The following is a 14,664-nucleotide window of genomic DNA, read 5'->3' as shown; positions in this document are numbered from 1 at the left end:
CTAATAGACCTTGTTCACATATATGAAATACTGGTCATTATTGAAATAAAGCCTTGCTTCACTCAAGAAACATTATTACATTTATGCACACGTTTTAAATTTAGCGTGAGTGACTCCAGTCATGCTTTTGAATTGAAGTGATGAGGCTCCCCTTTCATTTACATTTGGTTCCAGATTAAGAAGAGGCTAGTTTGCCTTTTTCTCCCTGCCAGGAAAAGCAGTGTTCATTTATTTTTCTTAATTATTGATTTATTCTTTGTTTTTTTACATTGTTGTTACTGAAAATAAATTCAAATGAAGCATTAAGGTTCTTTTTGTTTTTTCACTCTGACTAAACATGTCATATTATTCAGAACACCGAGCAGAGATGCCTGGTCTGTGATGTATGACCCATCAGACTCACTAGCAACATTTAAATGTTGTGGTCATTCAAAAACTTGCATTTTCTTTTGAATCCCCCAAATTTAAACTATTTCACTTACAGGTGTTCATTAATATTTCATGACATAACTAAGTCTGAATATACTGAAGGCGAGTTGACCCCCAACCTCTGGTCAGAATTTCCCTCGAGAAAAGGCGCAGGCTGCACACCTCACATAATAAAACACATGGTTTATTATCAATATGATAGAAATGAAATCACTGGACAATTAGAAGCATGTCTACCCATCATCAGCACCATGACAACAGCTCTATAAGAACAGAAAAACACTGGATGAGTCCTGTCCCCCCACCGGCTCACAAAGGTCAAATCACAGATAAATAGGCCTACTCCAAAATAGCTGGCGCACCTATTTACACAACCATCCATTTAAATTAATATAAATAAATATTTACACACATAAATTAACAGCCTCCCTCCTCTTACTTGTGTTAAATAACCACACAAACCTCCTTCACAGATAGAATGCTCGTCACCCAATCTCCGAATCCACAATGCTTTTTCTGTGTGAAGACAAACACAAGCACACACACACACACTCATTCAGGCACACAGACACAATGTTGTTTGTTGGCTGCTCACAGCATCTCAGTCTCACAGGATGCAGGCAGGGGGAGCGAAATGGATGTAACACAGTAACCACCATGTCCTCAGGGGAATGAAAAGAACGTAACACAGATGAAAAATCCCTGTCTCTCTGACACTGGCCCACGGGTGTCTTCCTCTGCCTTTTTCTCTCCACCGAGCCTTCCCCTTCCTCCTCCTCCACCTCAGCCCTGTGTGTGGCAGGTCAGTAGCAGTGGTGTAAAGCTAGAAGTAACGGTGTAACGCCGCTGTCTGTGTGTCTGCCTCGCTCTTGGTTCTCCATCATCGCTCCCCTCCTTTGCCTGCTTCATTTCCGCTGCTTCTCCTCTTTGTCGCCGGCTTTGTTGCCAGCGTCCCCATGCCGGTTGTTGGGTGGGTTGTTGAGAAACATCTTGTCGAGTCCTTTGAGAGCCTCGGTGAGGTAGTTCTGCAGGGCGGTGAGTGCGGCGCAGATGGCGGGCGAGCCAAAGCCGTGTGTGATGAAGGAGAAGTGGGAGAGGCAGCTCTGGATGCCAGGCTCCAGGATGGGGCTGGGCCTTGAGTTGCCCAGGGGAGTCCTGTCCTGGGCCAGCAGGTCTGTGAACTCCTTACACAGCTGTCTGCAGGGGAGAAGACACAAGCAGACGTCAGGAGGAAACTCTGCCTCATCTTAGGGTTTCCCCAAAATGGCCTCTGAAAAGCTGATTCTTTGATGAACTTCCAGTTTAGTCATTAAATTTAAGGATTAATGGTTTATTCAGTGTTTCTTTAATAGTATTAATGGCAAGACTGACAGAAAATGTAGGATTCTCCAACCAGTCGAGATGGGCAACGTCCCTCAGGGCCCAAGGTTTCCTTGGGGTCGCACATAATTTGATTTGAGTTTGACTATTACAATTTCTTACAGGAATTTGCAAGCCTGTGGTGCTATATCAACTAACTTGAGAGTTTCTGAGTTCAGTCTTAATTTGCATCAAATCACAGCACAATTTTGCCCCGTTAGCAAACCAGCACACAGCACAGAAATTGTGTAACCGTGCCAGTCCTCAAACCTCAGTGAATGCACACACAGCCACTGTGAACATCATACTGAGACGCTTTTGTGGGTAATCCATGTCGAAGGGTGACAGTAAGGGGATTTAATAGCATTAATTGCAGATTTTCCTACCATGCTCCTTGAAACTACTGATTACAGTCTATTGATTGAACAATCCTACAGAGCAGCAAATCTTATGTTAAAATCTCACAGTTTACTGCTTTATTTTTTTTGAATAGAAAAAAAAAAAGCACATTCACCTTAATCTACATTTATCTCTCAGGAATTTCATATCACTATTCAACATGGCATATAACAAATTAATGCTACAATGCATTATTAATGTGGGAAATGATGTAGTTTTATCTACTAAATGCCATTCCTCAAAAGAAAGCGCCACAAAAATTACACTTGACAGATTTCTGAATGCACATGTAGGAAATTCTGTTTGCTTAGTGGATCATTGTTAACATCACAAAGGGCAGTGGAGAGTTGACAAGCTTGAAGATGGACTAAAACAGCATTCAAGAGCAGCCCTGTAACACAGACTGATGAAATTCTTGCAGGTAGTTCAGCAGCTCCAGAAGGCAACACGACTCCAGCCACCTCTCCAGAAGGAAGAGAAGCTGTGAGCTGAAGCTTACTGCATCGCTACTGTGTTCATTACTGCAAGCTTAAAAGCCAGTTCGTTAAAAAAATGTCTCTGTCAAACAGTGAAAACTGCCTGACCTCTGGTATGACAAAAAGTAGGATTTGGTCTTCAGTGTTTAAAATTTGAATGCAAAAACAAGTCTGTCTTCTGTTAATCAGCCTGTGTGACAGAATCTATTTTTCCACCTTAATAAATTTCCACCTTAATCTTTTTCGCCTTTAACTCTTTTAGCACGGCTGAAGTTAATTACTCTTTTCAATGTTGATTATTCTGTTTTTTTCTTTATTAAATCAGTTAGTTGTCTGGTCCATAAAATATCAGAATATACTGAAAATTGTCAATGAGTGTTTCTCAAAGCCCAAAATAACAAAATGTCTTGTTTTGTCCACAACTAAAAGATATTCAGTTTACTGTCACAGAGGAGAAAGGAAACCCAGAAAATATTTACATTTAAGCAAACGGACTCAGAAAATTGAGACTTTCTTTTCATCATAAATAATAATACAGATTAGCAAAATAGCTGGTAATGTAATAGTTGACTACTAACTGATTAATCGCTACAGCTCTGCCTATCAGTGATGTTCATTTTAGCCCAGGGCCTTTTTTTATGTACATTTTCCTGTAGCTCATCTCTGTTGACCACAGTTTCATTTAAGGATTCCCAGAAGAAAAAGCGAAAAAGCACAAATGTGACACAATCTGTGATTTCTACCTGGACACCATGAGAGTCCTTTTAAGAACTCACATACTGAGCTGCTGTCTGTGAAAAATCTGGTTCTTTAATATTTCACATTGATGCTTGTGCTTTTGTGTGTAGCTTGTTCCTTTGTTGATGTTCAAGGTAAGAGAATAATTTTTTGCCTGACTGTCCGACTCATTTTACTCAAACTCCTGCTCAAAATGAAATAATGCTTTTTTTGTTGTTGTTGTTGTTTGACAGACTATTTTTGGGAATGAGAAAAATACTTAGATCCAAACACCACAGTCCAGAAATAGGGTGAGTGCAAACTGCACAAATTTGAAAAATTAACAAAATACCCTTCGGAGAAATTAATGCCAGAGCAATGCAGTTTTGAGACCCTCATAATAACAACAATGCTTTAAATGTTTACATTTGTGACAGTAGGTAATCAAGCGGCTCTTCATTTTAAGCTGGTGTGCAGTGGTAAAAGAAATTCACCTCTTCCCCCTGTTCTCCTTGTTAAATTTCAGCAAATCATCCTCTGGTTTTAGGCCCACATTCTATATTCAAGACACCTCCTTCTCCCTCTTTTTCCTCTCAGATTCATACTTGCACACCCCCTGCACACACACACACGCGCGCACACACACACACACACACACACACACACACACACACACACACACACACCCTGTAAGCGGCCTTAGGGCAGAGCTCCAGTAAATGAGTGACAGGCTGTGCAGGCCGAGCCCAGCTGGGGTTATGGGAGTAGAGAGGAGAAGCCGCCACCCTGGGCTACACTCAAGGCTCTCGCTGTTGTTTTCTGACGACTTGAAACACTTCACTGCTAAATAATGAATTTCTAACAGGCAGCACCGACGCACAGTATTGGAACAGGTTTGAATCTGAGCATCAAACATCCAGCACCGAACACACCATACATACTGAGTACCACACACACACACACACACACACACACACACACACGAGCACACACACACATGCACACACACATGGGCAGGTGGTTTATACAGTGCAGGCCAGCAGACAGCAATATTTATGCAACCTAAAAATACAAGCTTCCTAAAGAGATCTTTGTTAGCTGACTGTAGCTGACAGCCTTTACATTTAGAAAGCCCAAATTCAGGGAAATGAATGGACATGGAATGAAATGATTTAACAGAAAACTGCTTTTGTTAACTGCAAAAATATCTAAAGCATGTTTGGCTCAATCCACATTTAGAAATCCACATCACATCTAAAATCCCTTTCTAACTGACTTTTTGAAGGTAATCAAGATCCTGGATTCAACTCCACAGTTAAACAGCCATAAAAAAAAAAGGATCAATATAAGTAACTTTACAAGAAGGACCAATAAAATAGATCATTTCTGACACCAGGACCAGAGAACAAACATACAATACAAACCTGAGAATTTGTGTTTTTATGTCTGTAAGCTCTACAATTCACATTAAAGTGCTCCAAATCCATTAGGATTCATGTGTATTTCAGTAAAGCTTATTCGCTGAGCCACTGAATAGAATTGCATTGCATCCATCTCACAAATTGTCCAGATTTTTAAAAATATTTTTAAAATTACATATACAAGGTGAAATTCAATGTCTTACCTGTTTTGTTTAAAATAAAATTGCTTGCTTTAGTGCAGATTTCTGCTCTTTTCCTAAATGCCTGGATTCAACTGAGCTGCTCTCACGTCTGAACAATTTATCAATCAACCATTTCATTATAGGTTAGATCCATACGGAGTTCAATGGGTTTCATTGAGAAAATCTCCCTTTCCCTCCCAAATGTTTATGCCATGTTCACTAGCAGAGTGGACTGTGTGTGATACAGAGTGGAGCACACGTTATAGAAGGGCTTTGCACCCTCTGGGGGTCTTTAAAATAGGCCATAGAGGCCCCAGGAAAATGACAGAGTGGACTTAATTTCACAATAGTAATTTACAGTAGACAAATGTCCCATTTAATGTGCAAGTGTTTTGTAATTCAAATCCAAAACAACAAAAATGTTACCAAAGGCCACAACAGAACCATACACCTTTTAATTTCTTTTTAATCTAAACTCAGGTGTGTCTGTTTTTAATCTTTGAGACATTGGGATGTGTGATGATCTGTTGCATCAACCTAAAATCTATTTTAGAATACATTTAGCTGGGTTTCTGTTGAATTTTTTTTACCCTTCTTCTGTTGGTGCTGACAGCAGTTATTTGATGGTCCTGCTGTTTGGACTCCTTTCTGAGCACTCTGCTGTTGGAATGTGTCAAAATTCCTCAATTATTTATCTAAATTATGATCCCTCAATATAATCCCTTGGGTTAATCTCATTAGTCATATGTTCGAGTGAAAACGGTTTGTAGGAGAACACCCCATAAAGGAACAGTCTCTGATCAAACAGTCCATCAACTCACTTTGTCGCCAGCAGCATGTTTTTCCTCGTGTGCAGCTCGTTGGGGTCGGCGTGCTGCCGATTGAGGTACTCGCTCACGGCTTTGGTGGGAAACTCCGTCTCGCAGATGTAGCCGAAGTCCCGGGCCAGGTGGACCGCCTCACCTGGAGCCGGTTCAGGAGGCACAGTCAGCGGAGAGGCATTAAGTACACAACGATGCAAATACTTCACTACTTCGCTTCCACTGCTTATTAACATCGCCATAATTCTTAGACCAATGATTTTTCAGATGCCCTTTATTTTTATTATTATTATTATTATTATTATTATTATTATTATATTTTTTAAAATTTTTAAATCTGGATGCTCGTTAATGTCAGTAAATCCTCACCTAATGCACCAGTTGTTCTCTAAGCTGACACTAAATACCTGAAAAAAAATTGATTTTACTGTGAAAATTAAATACAAATGCCAATTACTATAATTCCTTTTTTTTTAAAAAAAGAGGGAGCTCTTTATTGCCGACGATAGTGACCACATTCCACAGATTTAAAAACCTAAAAGTACCAAACATGAAAAAATAAAAGTCACAAAATATCCCTTTTACCGAAAAGTTGTTCGTTTAACGATATTCTAGATTGCAGGGTAATTTAAACCGAATAAAGCAGGAGACCAGATAAAAAGAGGAAACGTATAATATGCTATATGAGCCTTTAATTTGGTAGTTCCAATGTTCAGCCTTTAATCTGTTCATTTGTAACCTTATAATCATACCTACTCAACGATGAATATTTCTATGTTTATCTGGTTAAATTCTTACACCCATTCTATGAATAAAGGAACACCGTGAAGCCTGTGAGGTCATGACCTTTACAGTCCTCACTTACACAGGAGTTGTGTCAGTTTTGAAGAAAAAGGGACGGAATAATATATATATATATATATATATATATATATATATATATATATATATATATATATATATATATATATATATATATATATATATATAAAGTTCATAATAATAGAATGAGTCAGTCACCTTCTACTAGAGATGTTAGTAATGTGACATTGGCAGCTTTGCGTCTCCCAGCGGGTAGATTCAGTCCGATCTTCTCCAGCTTTTCTCTCAGACATTTCCCACCGTTTTTAGACTTCGCTCTGCACAACAAAGGAAACCATATGAAATTCCATCTAGAGTATTGTTTAAATAGTACAAAATTGTTTAGAATGTTAAAAAAATCACTTCAGTTACAGAATATTCTATTTATTTGGGATCGTCAAGGTCTAGTTTGTAAAGGATGGAGTGATACTATGCTTTCTCCAGAGATTTAGTTAAGTTAATGTGGGAGGTACATGACAGATCCTGAGAGCTTCCAAACAGCTCACAGTGTAATTAACAGTTGCTCCTGCGTATTTAATGACAAAGTCTGTCCATGTTTGGAGGAACACTACAATGTGCGTCAACATGCTCTGAGGCTTCAGTCATACCTTCTCAACACGCCTCCCAGCAAGGAGGCGTTGAGGCACTCAGGCGGGGACAGTCTCCTCTGCACCTCCCCTACGGTCACTTTGTACTTGGAGGTGGAGCTGAGCAGCGACAGGCGGCCCGGTACCGAGCAGAACACCTCGTTGATGTTCACGGTCACTCCTCCGATCAGGCCGTCCTTCCCGAGCATCAGAGAGCCCATGTTCTTGGGAGGCATAGGAACTGAAAGACAAGTTAAGGGGGGGTAAGAGGGGTGAAGACACCAGGACACCCTGTCCTGGTGCTGATGTGTCTCATGGATAACCTGCTTGTGTACCAAGCTTGGCTCTCTGTAGCCTTTCAGCCCTCTCTGCTCAGGGGGCGGCCCGGCCTAATGGAGCGCCCACGTGCCGGGCATTTGCTGTTATTTAATGTCGCGCGACATTCTCATTACAGTGTTATCGATTGTTGATTGGCTCTCGTTCTCAGATCGCATTTACCACCTGCCCGTTCCCTCCACGGCCGGTTTAACTCCCACCGGCAGCACTGGATGCTTGTTCATCCCGCGCGTTAATGCGCGCGTTAATGGCGCCAAAGAGAAGCAGCCAGCCCCGTGGATTCGTGTGTAGGGGCCAGTGTGAGGGGTTTGATGGCTCCACGGGGGATAATACTGCAGATTAGCTCTAAACGAGCTCACGAGATCTCCGTGAGCGGTGCCATTTATTACATCAGCGGCTTAAATGCCCCGCGGGGAGCTCAGTCACTCAACGTCCCGTAACTAAATCAGCGCACATCATCAGAGCGGCAGCATGGCGGCCTGTCAGCGACACACTGCCTGATACTCCGCACAGCAGCGTCGTTAAACCGGCCTGTCACCGCTCATCCCGCACCCCAAAACACGGACATCTGCCTGCGTGGACCCGCCCTGACCTGAGATGCAGGCCTCTGCCCAGTTTAGGTGGCTGTCACGCTGATAATAACCTTTAATGTGTGACTGGGCCAGGAGGTTCCCACCTCTACATCCCATCAATTATTACAATTCATAGCACAGAAGAGAAGAAATTACAAAGCGATCCAAGGAATAAAGAAACCACAGAAAATATGTCAGCTATAGACAACAGCGCACATATCGCAAATCAAAATATCAGGTAACATTTAGGCTGGTCATGTAATATATATATTTAAATTAAAATGAAGGCAATCTTTTTTCCATTATATATGCTCAGTCGACTAAGATGTGTGTGTAAAGCGTGTGTCTGTGTGTACCTTTCTTAATTACGGATTGATCCAGTATATTCGTTCCGTTGGTGTCTTCAATGGTCTGTTAGAACCAAGAGAAATACAAATCATTATAACCTGCTTTGTACAAAATTAGACATGCTTTACTTGACAAGCATATTAAAGTTATTTTAGTGTTTGACTCAGCACCAAAGCTCAATTCAGTCACACATTCAAAAACAGAAAGAAAAGGAAAGCAAAAAAGAAAATAAGAACACTGTACAACTATTTTTAAGTCTCCCAAAGTAGGAAAAATACAGTGTTTGGTTCATGAGGATCAGGTCACAAGAAGTATTTAAAGCATCATTCATCAATGTCATCCATTCATCTTGAGAAACAAATAGAGCTAGTGTTGTCATAAATGCTTCACATTTGTAAGAAAATAAATACATAGATAAATATATATATTCATCTAAACAAATCTCGCGGGGTTAATAATGCATAACACAAATACGTAAAGCCAGAGAGGAGAATCTATGGTAGAGTTTAACTGGCAAACAGTTCATGATAGCTGCGCCCTGAGGGGAGACGAGAGGAAGATGGAATCCTCCACAGACGACTATAAAGCCTGCGTCCCCGAGTCTTTGTTAGGTTGCTCTGGACATTTAAAACCGAAGGAGCAAAATACTGCTCACAAAAAATAATGGTGTTTTTTGAAAAAGAAGTCTCTATAAAGAGAGGATGTGCGCCTTAAAACTTCAGCAAAATAAACAATATATATGATGATGATGATGATGATGATGATGATTATTATTATTATTATTATTATTATTATTATTATTATTATTACTGTTAATAATAATAATAATAATAATAATAATAATAATAATAATAATAATAAGGGAACACAAGGTTAGAAAATAGCCGACGGTCTTAAAACCACCAAATGATCTATTCCAATTTATTATAAATTGTGCAGCATTGCAACGTCGTTTTAAGGCTTTTCTACTTTTAAATATGTAATAATTATTAGATGTCAGTACGGTTGAATTATGTATATTCGTATGAGGAAATTTAAGCTTCATGCAGCAATATTTTACAGCCAGTCTTGTGGCACATCCAGCGTGTTTTCATCCTAAACATGATGTCTCGGCTCCCTGTGTTTAGCTGAGGGCCATTTAGGTTCAGGCTCCAGCTGCTGGGAGCGTCCAGCCCTGAGGGAGCAGCTCCAAGTTCACTGACCTTAACTCTGAACACACGACAAACATGAAGACCACTGTGAGCTATTAACAATCCGTTTCTGCCCCTGGAAAACAATATTTCTTATTTATTTACTTTCATTTTCTTTTTGGAATAAAAATGTCTGTTAAATGTCGATTACAATTATTAAAGTAAGTTGGAATATAAATAAAAAGAATGGTTACATTTGAGATGATCAGGCATATGGGTTCTGCAAAGCGTCTTGAGACAATTTGACTGTAATTGGCGCTATATAAATAAAACTGAATTGAATTGAATTGAATTGAACTGAATTGAATTGAATGATAAGGTGTGCTGTTTATATCTTCTACTGAGACAATATTCAATAGGCTGTGAGATATTCGCTGTTTTGTTCGGTGGCCCCGATCTGCAATTTTACTGTTATAGACGACAAAAATTCTCAAAAATAAAATAAAAGGCATCATCATAATTCTGACAGTAAAATAACATGCGGCGTGCACTGTAAGCGCTGTAAAACTCAGCTGTGAACTGTCACTTACCTGAACATCCTCCATACCGTGCAGCCCGTGCAGCAGTCCGTCTCCCATACCGGGTTCCAGTCCCGGGTGAGCGGAGTGCAGCAGCACATCAGGCCGCCGCACACCACCGTAGTCCCGCCGCGGGTCCAGCCCGGACAGCTGAGGCAGCGAGGCCCGGGGCTGAGCCAGCAAAGCCGAGCTCTCCATCCGGTCCCCGGCGGCGTCCTGCCGCTGGCGCGCACCCCATGCGCCCTGCTGGCTCTGGTGCAGGGAGTTCAGAGAGTAGGGGTCGCTGACGTGGGAGTAGGGGTCCTGACTCTGGTAGTGAGCCAGCGGCTGGTACGGCGGAGGGAAGTATGGCGGCTGGAAGTCCGAGGAAGGCGCATGAGACAGCGGCGGTGCGCTGGAGTAGGGTCCCGCGTGCGACACCGAACCCAGCTGGGACAGGCGCGAGCTGTGGCTCGAGACGCCGTCATGCCGGTCCTGGATCAGGACGCAGAGAAGAAGAGAAAAATCAGAACCTGGTAGACCCGGAACCACATTTTTCCGAAAATAAACTAAATGGAGGCCTCGGATCAGGATGTTTTTTATTACATTGCCTCTGGTGATGTAGCCAAAGTAACCCAACTGGCATTGAAACTCCTGAGCAAAAACACATAAGAGCCTGGAGGAGAAATGTTACAGCTTCACTTAAACTGCCTCACAAATCAAACCTCCTATCTACGGTTTTACCATTTGCGCAATTCTGAAATACACCGTAAGGGAAGAAAACTCACCGCAGTGGAGTAGGAATGCACTAACATCTGTAAAGCCTCCCCGGTACCAGGAGTGAGCTTACGGTAAAACAGCAGGATGCTACAGACCGTGTTGGGCCGAAACAGCCAAACACATTGCAGGTAAAAGCAGCGCTTCAGTATCTGCAGGCTCGGCCTGGTCTACAGCTCCATACAGAACCTTCCTCCGCCCGGAGCTGCCGCCGCTCTGAGTGTGAGCACCGAGCTCCCGCCTCTACCCCGGTATACGGTGTAATTGTTATTCATGACTGAGACTTACAGGAATATTAATGTGCGCGAGGCAGGGGACTGGCGACACATGGAGCGTGAAGTCTTTCGCGCAACCGTGAGTGACGTTTGAATTCCGTGGAGAGCCGAAACGAACGACGCGCGAACAGCAGGGGATAGTAAGAGAAGTGTCTGTGGCGGGAGGGAGCGGACAGCGCAGCCCGTCCAGATACCCATGAGGAATTCCCCACCACACAGAAATAGCGCTTTCAGGGCCTTTTATGGGCAAAACCTGACGCAGTAAAGCGCGCTTTCTTGCCAGTGGAGACATTTTGGCACAAATAGTTTTTTTTTGCGCAACCAGACTTTGGCGTAATATAAAGCAGTATACATGAGGTTGGGCAGTGATGCAGAGCTGCTGGACCAACTATGGCACTTACACCAGCAGGGTCAGAGGTTTAGTTTGATCCAATGCAGGTTAACGTGGGAATGCTTGACCACAGCAATTTAAACAGACGCAAACACACAGGGCGAGATGCGTAATGGTCAGTTTGAGATTTTTCTTCACCCACTCATAGAGATTGTCCCCAACCTAACTCTTCTAAACACAAAGCGGGTCAAGTTGTGTTGCTGCTGCCTTTTGTTGGACCATCACAGGGACATAGGGGCTGGTGTGGCCGGTGTCAGGAGTGAAAGCGGCGGATAAAGTTGGCAGCCCGCGCGGCCGCTCCGTGCACTCCGTGGATCACCAGTTCCACCGCAGAGCAGCCCGCCCTCCCTCCCTGGCGTCGTGGGAGAAAAGCCATGTGCGGCACGAGACGAGGCTTCCCACCGTGGGGCCTCGCGCTCTGCCCTTTTCTTCCTGCGCTTTGTGCTCGAGCCCATTGAGCGCGAGCCGGAGCAGCGGTTCGCCCCCGAGCGCGCCGCGTCTCTCCCCTCTTTCTCCTGCCTTCCCCCTCCTTCCCTCACTGGTTCTTAAAAATTATTGTTCTGGGATCAAAGCCAAATCATTTACATACCTCATACACATCTTCACCCGCTCTGACCCAGCGCTCCTCCAACTTAGCTCGATTTGGCTGTAATTTTTAGAATATAAAAAATTCCACTGGACTATTTTTTTATTATTAAAATGATGCTCGATTTATTTTTGAGCAGCCTCTACACATTCTTAAACCTTATATTTGCTCAGTGATGTTACAATTTCGGTTATTTTTAACACGGATTTGCTCCAAAAGTTATGTGGCATATTTAAAATACATTTAGTGTTTTGAAAATTGAGAAGAAAATAATAATTAAAAAACAACTAGTCTTTATACAGTGTGACATATTTTAGAATTTTTCCTATAGACCAGAAAGTGACTGGACCTGCACCATAGCCACAAACACAATATAAAATAAAGTGACCCGTTAAAACAAAACATCTGAGCGCAAATGAAGCAAATTTCTGCCAAAACCGAACTGTCCTGTACTGAATGCCCAATTCACTCTCACAGTCAGTGCAATAAGAACAGCAGGCCTAAAGCCTCGTGGAAAACACTTCACTTAACAACTGTCAAACAATTGATCTCCAAAAGCATGTCTAATAAGTCCATTTAGTCTACCTCCCCAAGTCCCAAACAGCTGGACGGTAACGTTACCTCATAAATATCTTCATACTTGACATTCTCAACTAGTTTCCACAGCATGGTCGCTTCTCCGGTGTCGGTAAACCGAATGCAGCCAAGTGAGGAAGGGATGTCTCAACTCTCTCTCTCTCTCTCTCTCTCTCCCTCTCTCTCTCTCTCTCGCTCTCTCTCCCCCTCCCTCCCCCCATCTCCCTCCCTCCCTCCACCCTCTGTAATTCCAGGCAGCCTTTGTGAATGGGGAACCCCTGTAAGACACTCCACTACTGTGCAGCAGAGCTAGGGCGGGCTGACAGCAGCAGGCTGCTCCATGTATGAGCCTGGTGAGCAACAAATAAACCCAGAGTATGCATGTTTTATTTATCATGCATATCTAGCCATGCACAAAAACACAACCAGCTAAAAAAAAAAGGAGAAAAAACAGCCTTTCATGTGCTGCCCACACACTTTGTAAAGCCTGATTTAGAAGACATTTGTGTCCTCAGAGTGGACTTTATATTGAGCATTATTTTCTTAGGATATCAGATTTTGGGGGGAATAAAGTGAAGCAAATCTGACTCAAGGAAAAACAATTGAATGGGTAGTTAAATTATAACCCAACACTGATGATATGTTTAACAGATTTCAAGGTTCACATTGGCAACAAGTTAAAGCATTCATTTTTCTTCACTTAAAAAAATGCATGACTTTGAATAAGATAACATAGAACTTTAATATCAAAGAAGGGAATTCTATAGAGTCAAGAAAAAAATAAACCATGAGTAGTGTATGGAGACTGTAAGCTTATAGCAGTGCTTAATAGAGTGGCAATAAATACAGTACATTTAGCAAAAAAATAAATAAGCTAAAATAATTCAAGATTAGAAATGTAAAATGTAATACTGGCAATGATAATAAAATAGTAAAGTAATATAGTGCATGACAATGAAATGTTGCATATGGAATGAAATATTGCACACAAAATTGTCTATTCGACAAAAAGTGAATTTAAAGTGCATCAAGAGTATAATGCAAAGTCTGTCAGATTAGTATAGGACTTTATGTTCTATCCCTGACCAAGTCTGATCTGTTGTGTTTTAGAGATATAATAGGAAAACAGCCCAAGCTTCCACAGCAGTTACAGTGCTTTTGGCATGCATTTCCTAAGTCTTCGAACTCTCCTGAATGGACTCTTCCCAAATACACTCAGTCTGATGCTGGTGGTGGAGACGCTGCCAAACGGATCCCTTCAAAATCTGCCGTACACATTCAAATGGTGACTGTGAAGACATTTGATTCACATTGTTTTCACATTCATAAAACCAATCAGTGACGTCCCTGTGCGCTGCATCTTTTCCTCCACTCATCTATTTAGACTATTCCTTTCATTTTTCCACCTATCTGTATATTTGTTTGCATTGTAATGATAAGTCTGTATTGTAAATGAATTGTAATTAAGTGGCAACAACAGCAATCACAGCTGCTATATGAAAATTTCCCTGTAACAAAAGTCAAATTTGTGTTTGCACATTCTGACAGACAACAGGACAGAATGCAGGAGCAGAGTTTAGATGTCAGAACAAAGTTTTGCAGCTTTGAATTAGATTATAGGGTGAATTCAAATTAAATTAATCTGTGATTCTTAGTAACAGAATGCAGGTGTGTGGAGCCACAATGTACTGACAAGCTGCCTTGGCATTGACTTATGTGTAATATTTGAGTTCTATATGGAACCAACCCTGCATCTCTGACACAAACACAAAAAATAAGTACGGCAGTGCCAAATGGTTACCACACATGTCACATAAATGCAGTATCTCTGCATGGTTTTAGCTGTAGCTGGAGATCTTTGATG

The 14,664-nt window shown here is 41.8% G+C and overlaps 1 protein-coding gene across 2 annotated transcripts; it reads right to left on the bottom strand.

Annotated features, from left to right (window-relative positions):
- Window positions 1-592: 592 nt before the first annotated feature.
- tfap2b (transcription factor AP-2 beta) lies at window positions 593-12,994 on the bottom strand. 2 transcript variants are annotated; one of them, XM_023299683.3, is made up of 7 exons: window positions 12,846-12,994; window positions 10,229-10,690; window positions 8,517-8,571; window positions 7,274-7,493; window positions 6,825-6,943; window positions 5,805-5,946; window positions 593-1,626 (listed from the first exon to the last, which is right to left on the bottom strand). In XM_023299683.3, exons 1-7 carry the CDS (start codon window positions 12,891-12,893, stop codon window positions 1,335-1,337), a joined length of 1,338 nt encoding a protein of 445 aa, XP_023155451.1. In that variant the 5' UTR covers window positions 12,894-12,994; the 3' UTR covers window positions 593-1,334. The 2 variants fall into 2 exon arrangements, with proteins under 2 accessions (XP_023155451.1, XP_023155452.1); XM_023299684.3 differs by lacking the exon at window positions 12,846-12,994 and adding an exon at window positions 10,984-11,445.
- Window positions 12,995-14,664: the final 1,670 nt, after the last annotated feature.

This window comes from Amphiprion ocellaris, chromosome 12, assembly GCF_022539595.1.
Source record: "Amphiprion ocellaris isolate individual 3 ecotype Okinawa chromosome 12, ASM2253959v1, whole genome shotgun sequence".
Classification (NCBI taxonomy): Eukaryota; Metazoa; Chordata; class Actinopteri; family Pomacentridae; genus Amphiprion; species Amphiprion ocellaris.
Note: the sequence above shows the minus strand (reverse complement) of the source record. Positions and strands in the feature narration are given on the sequence as shown.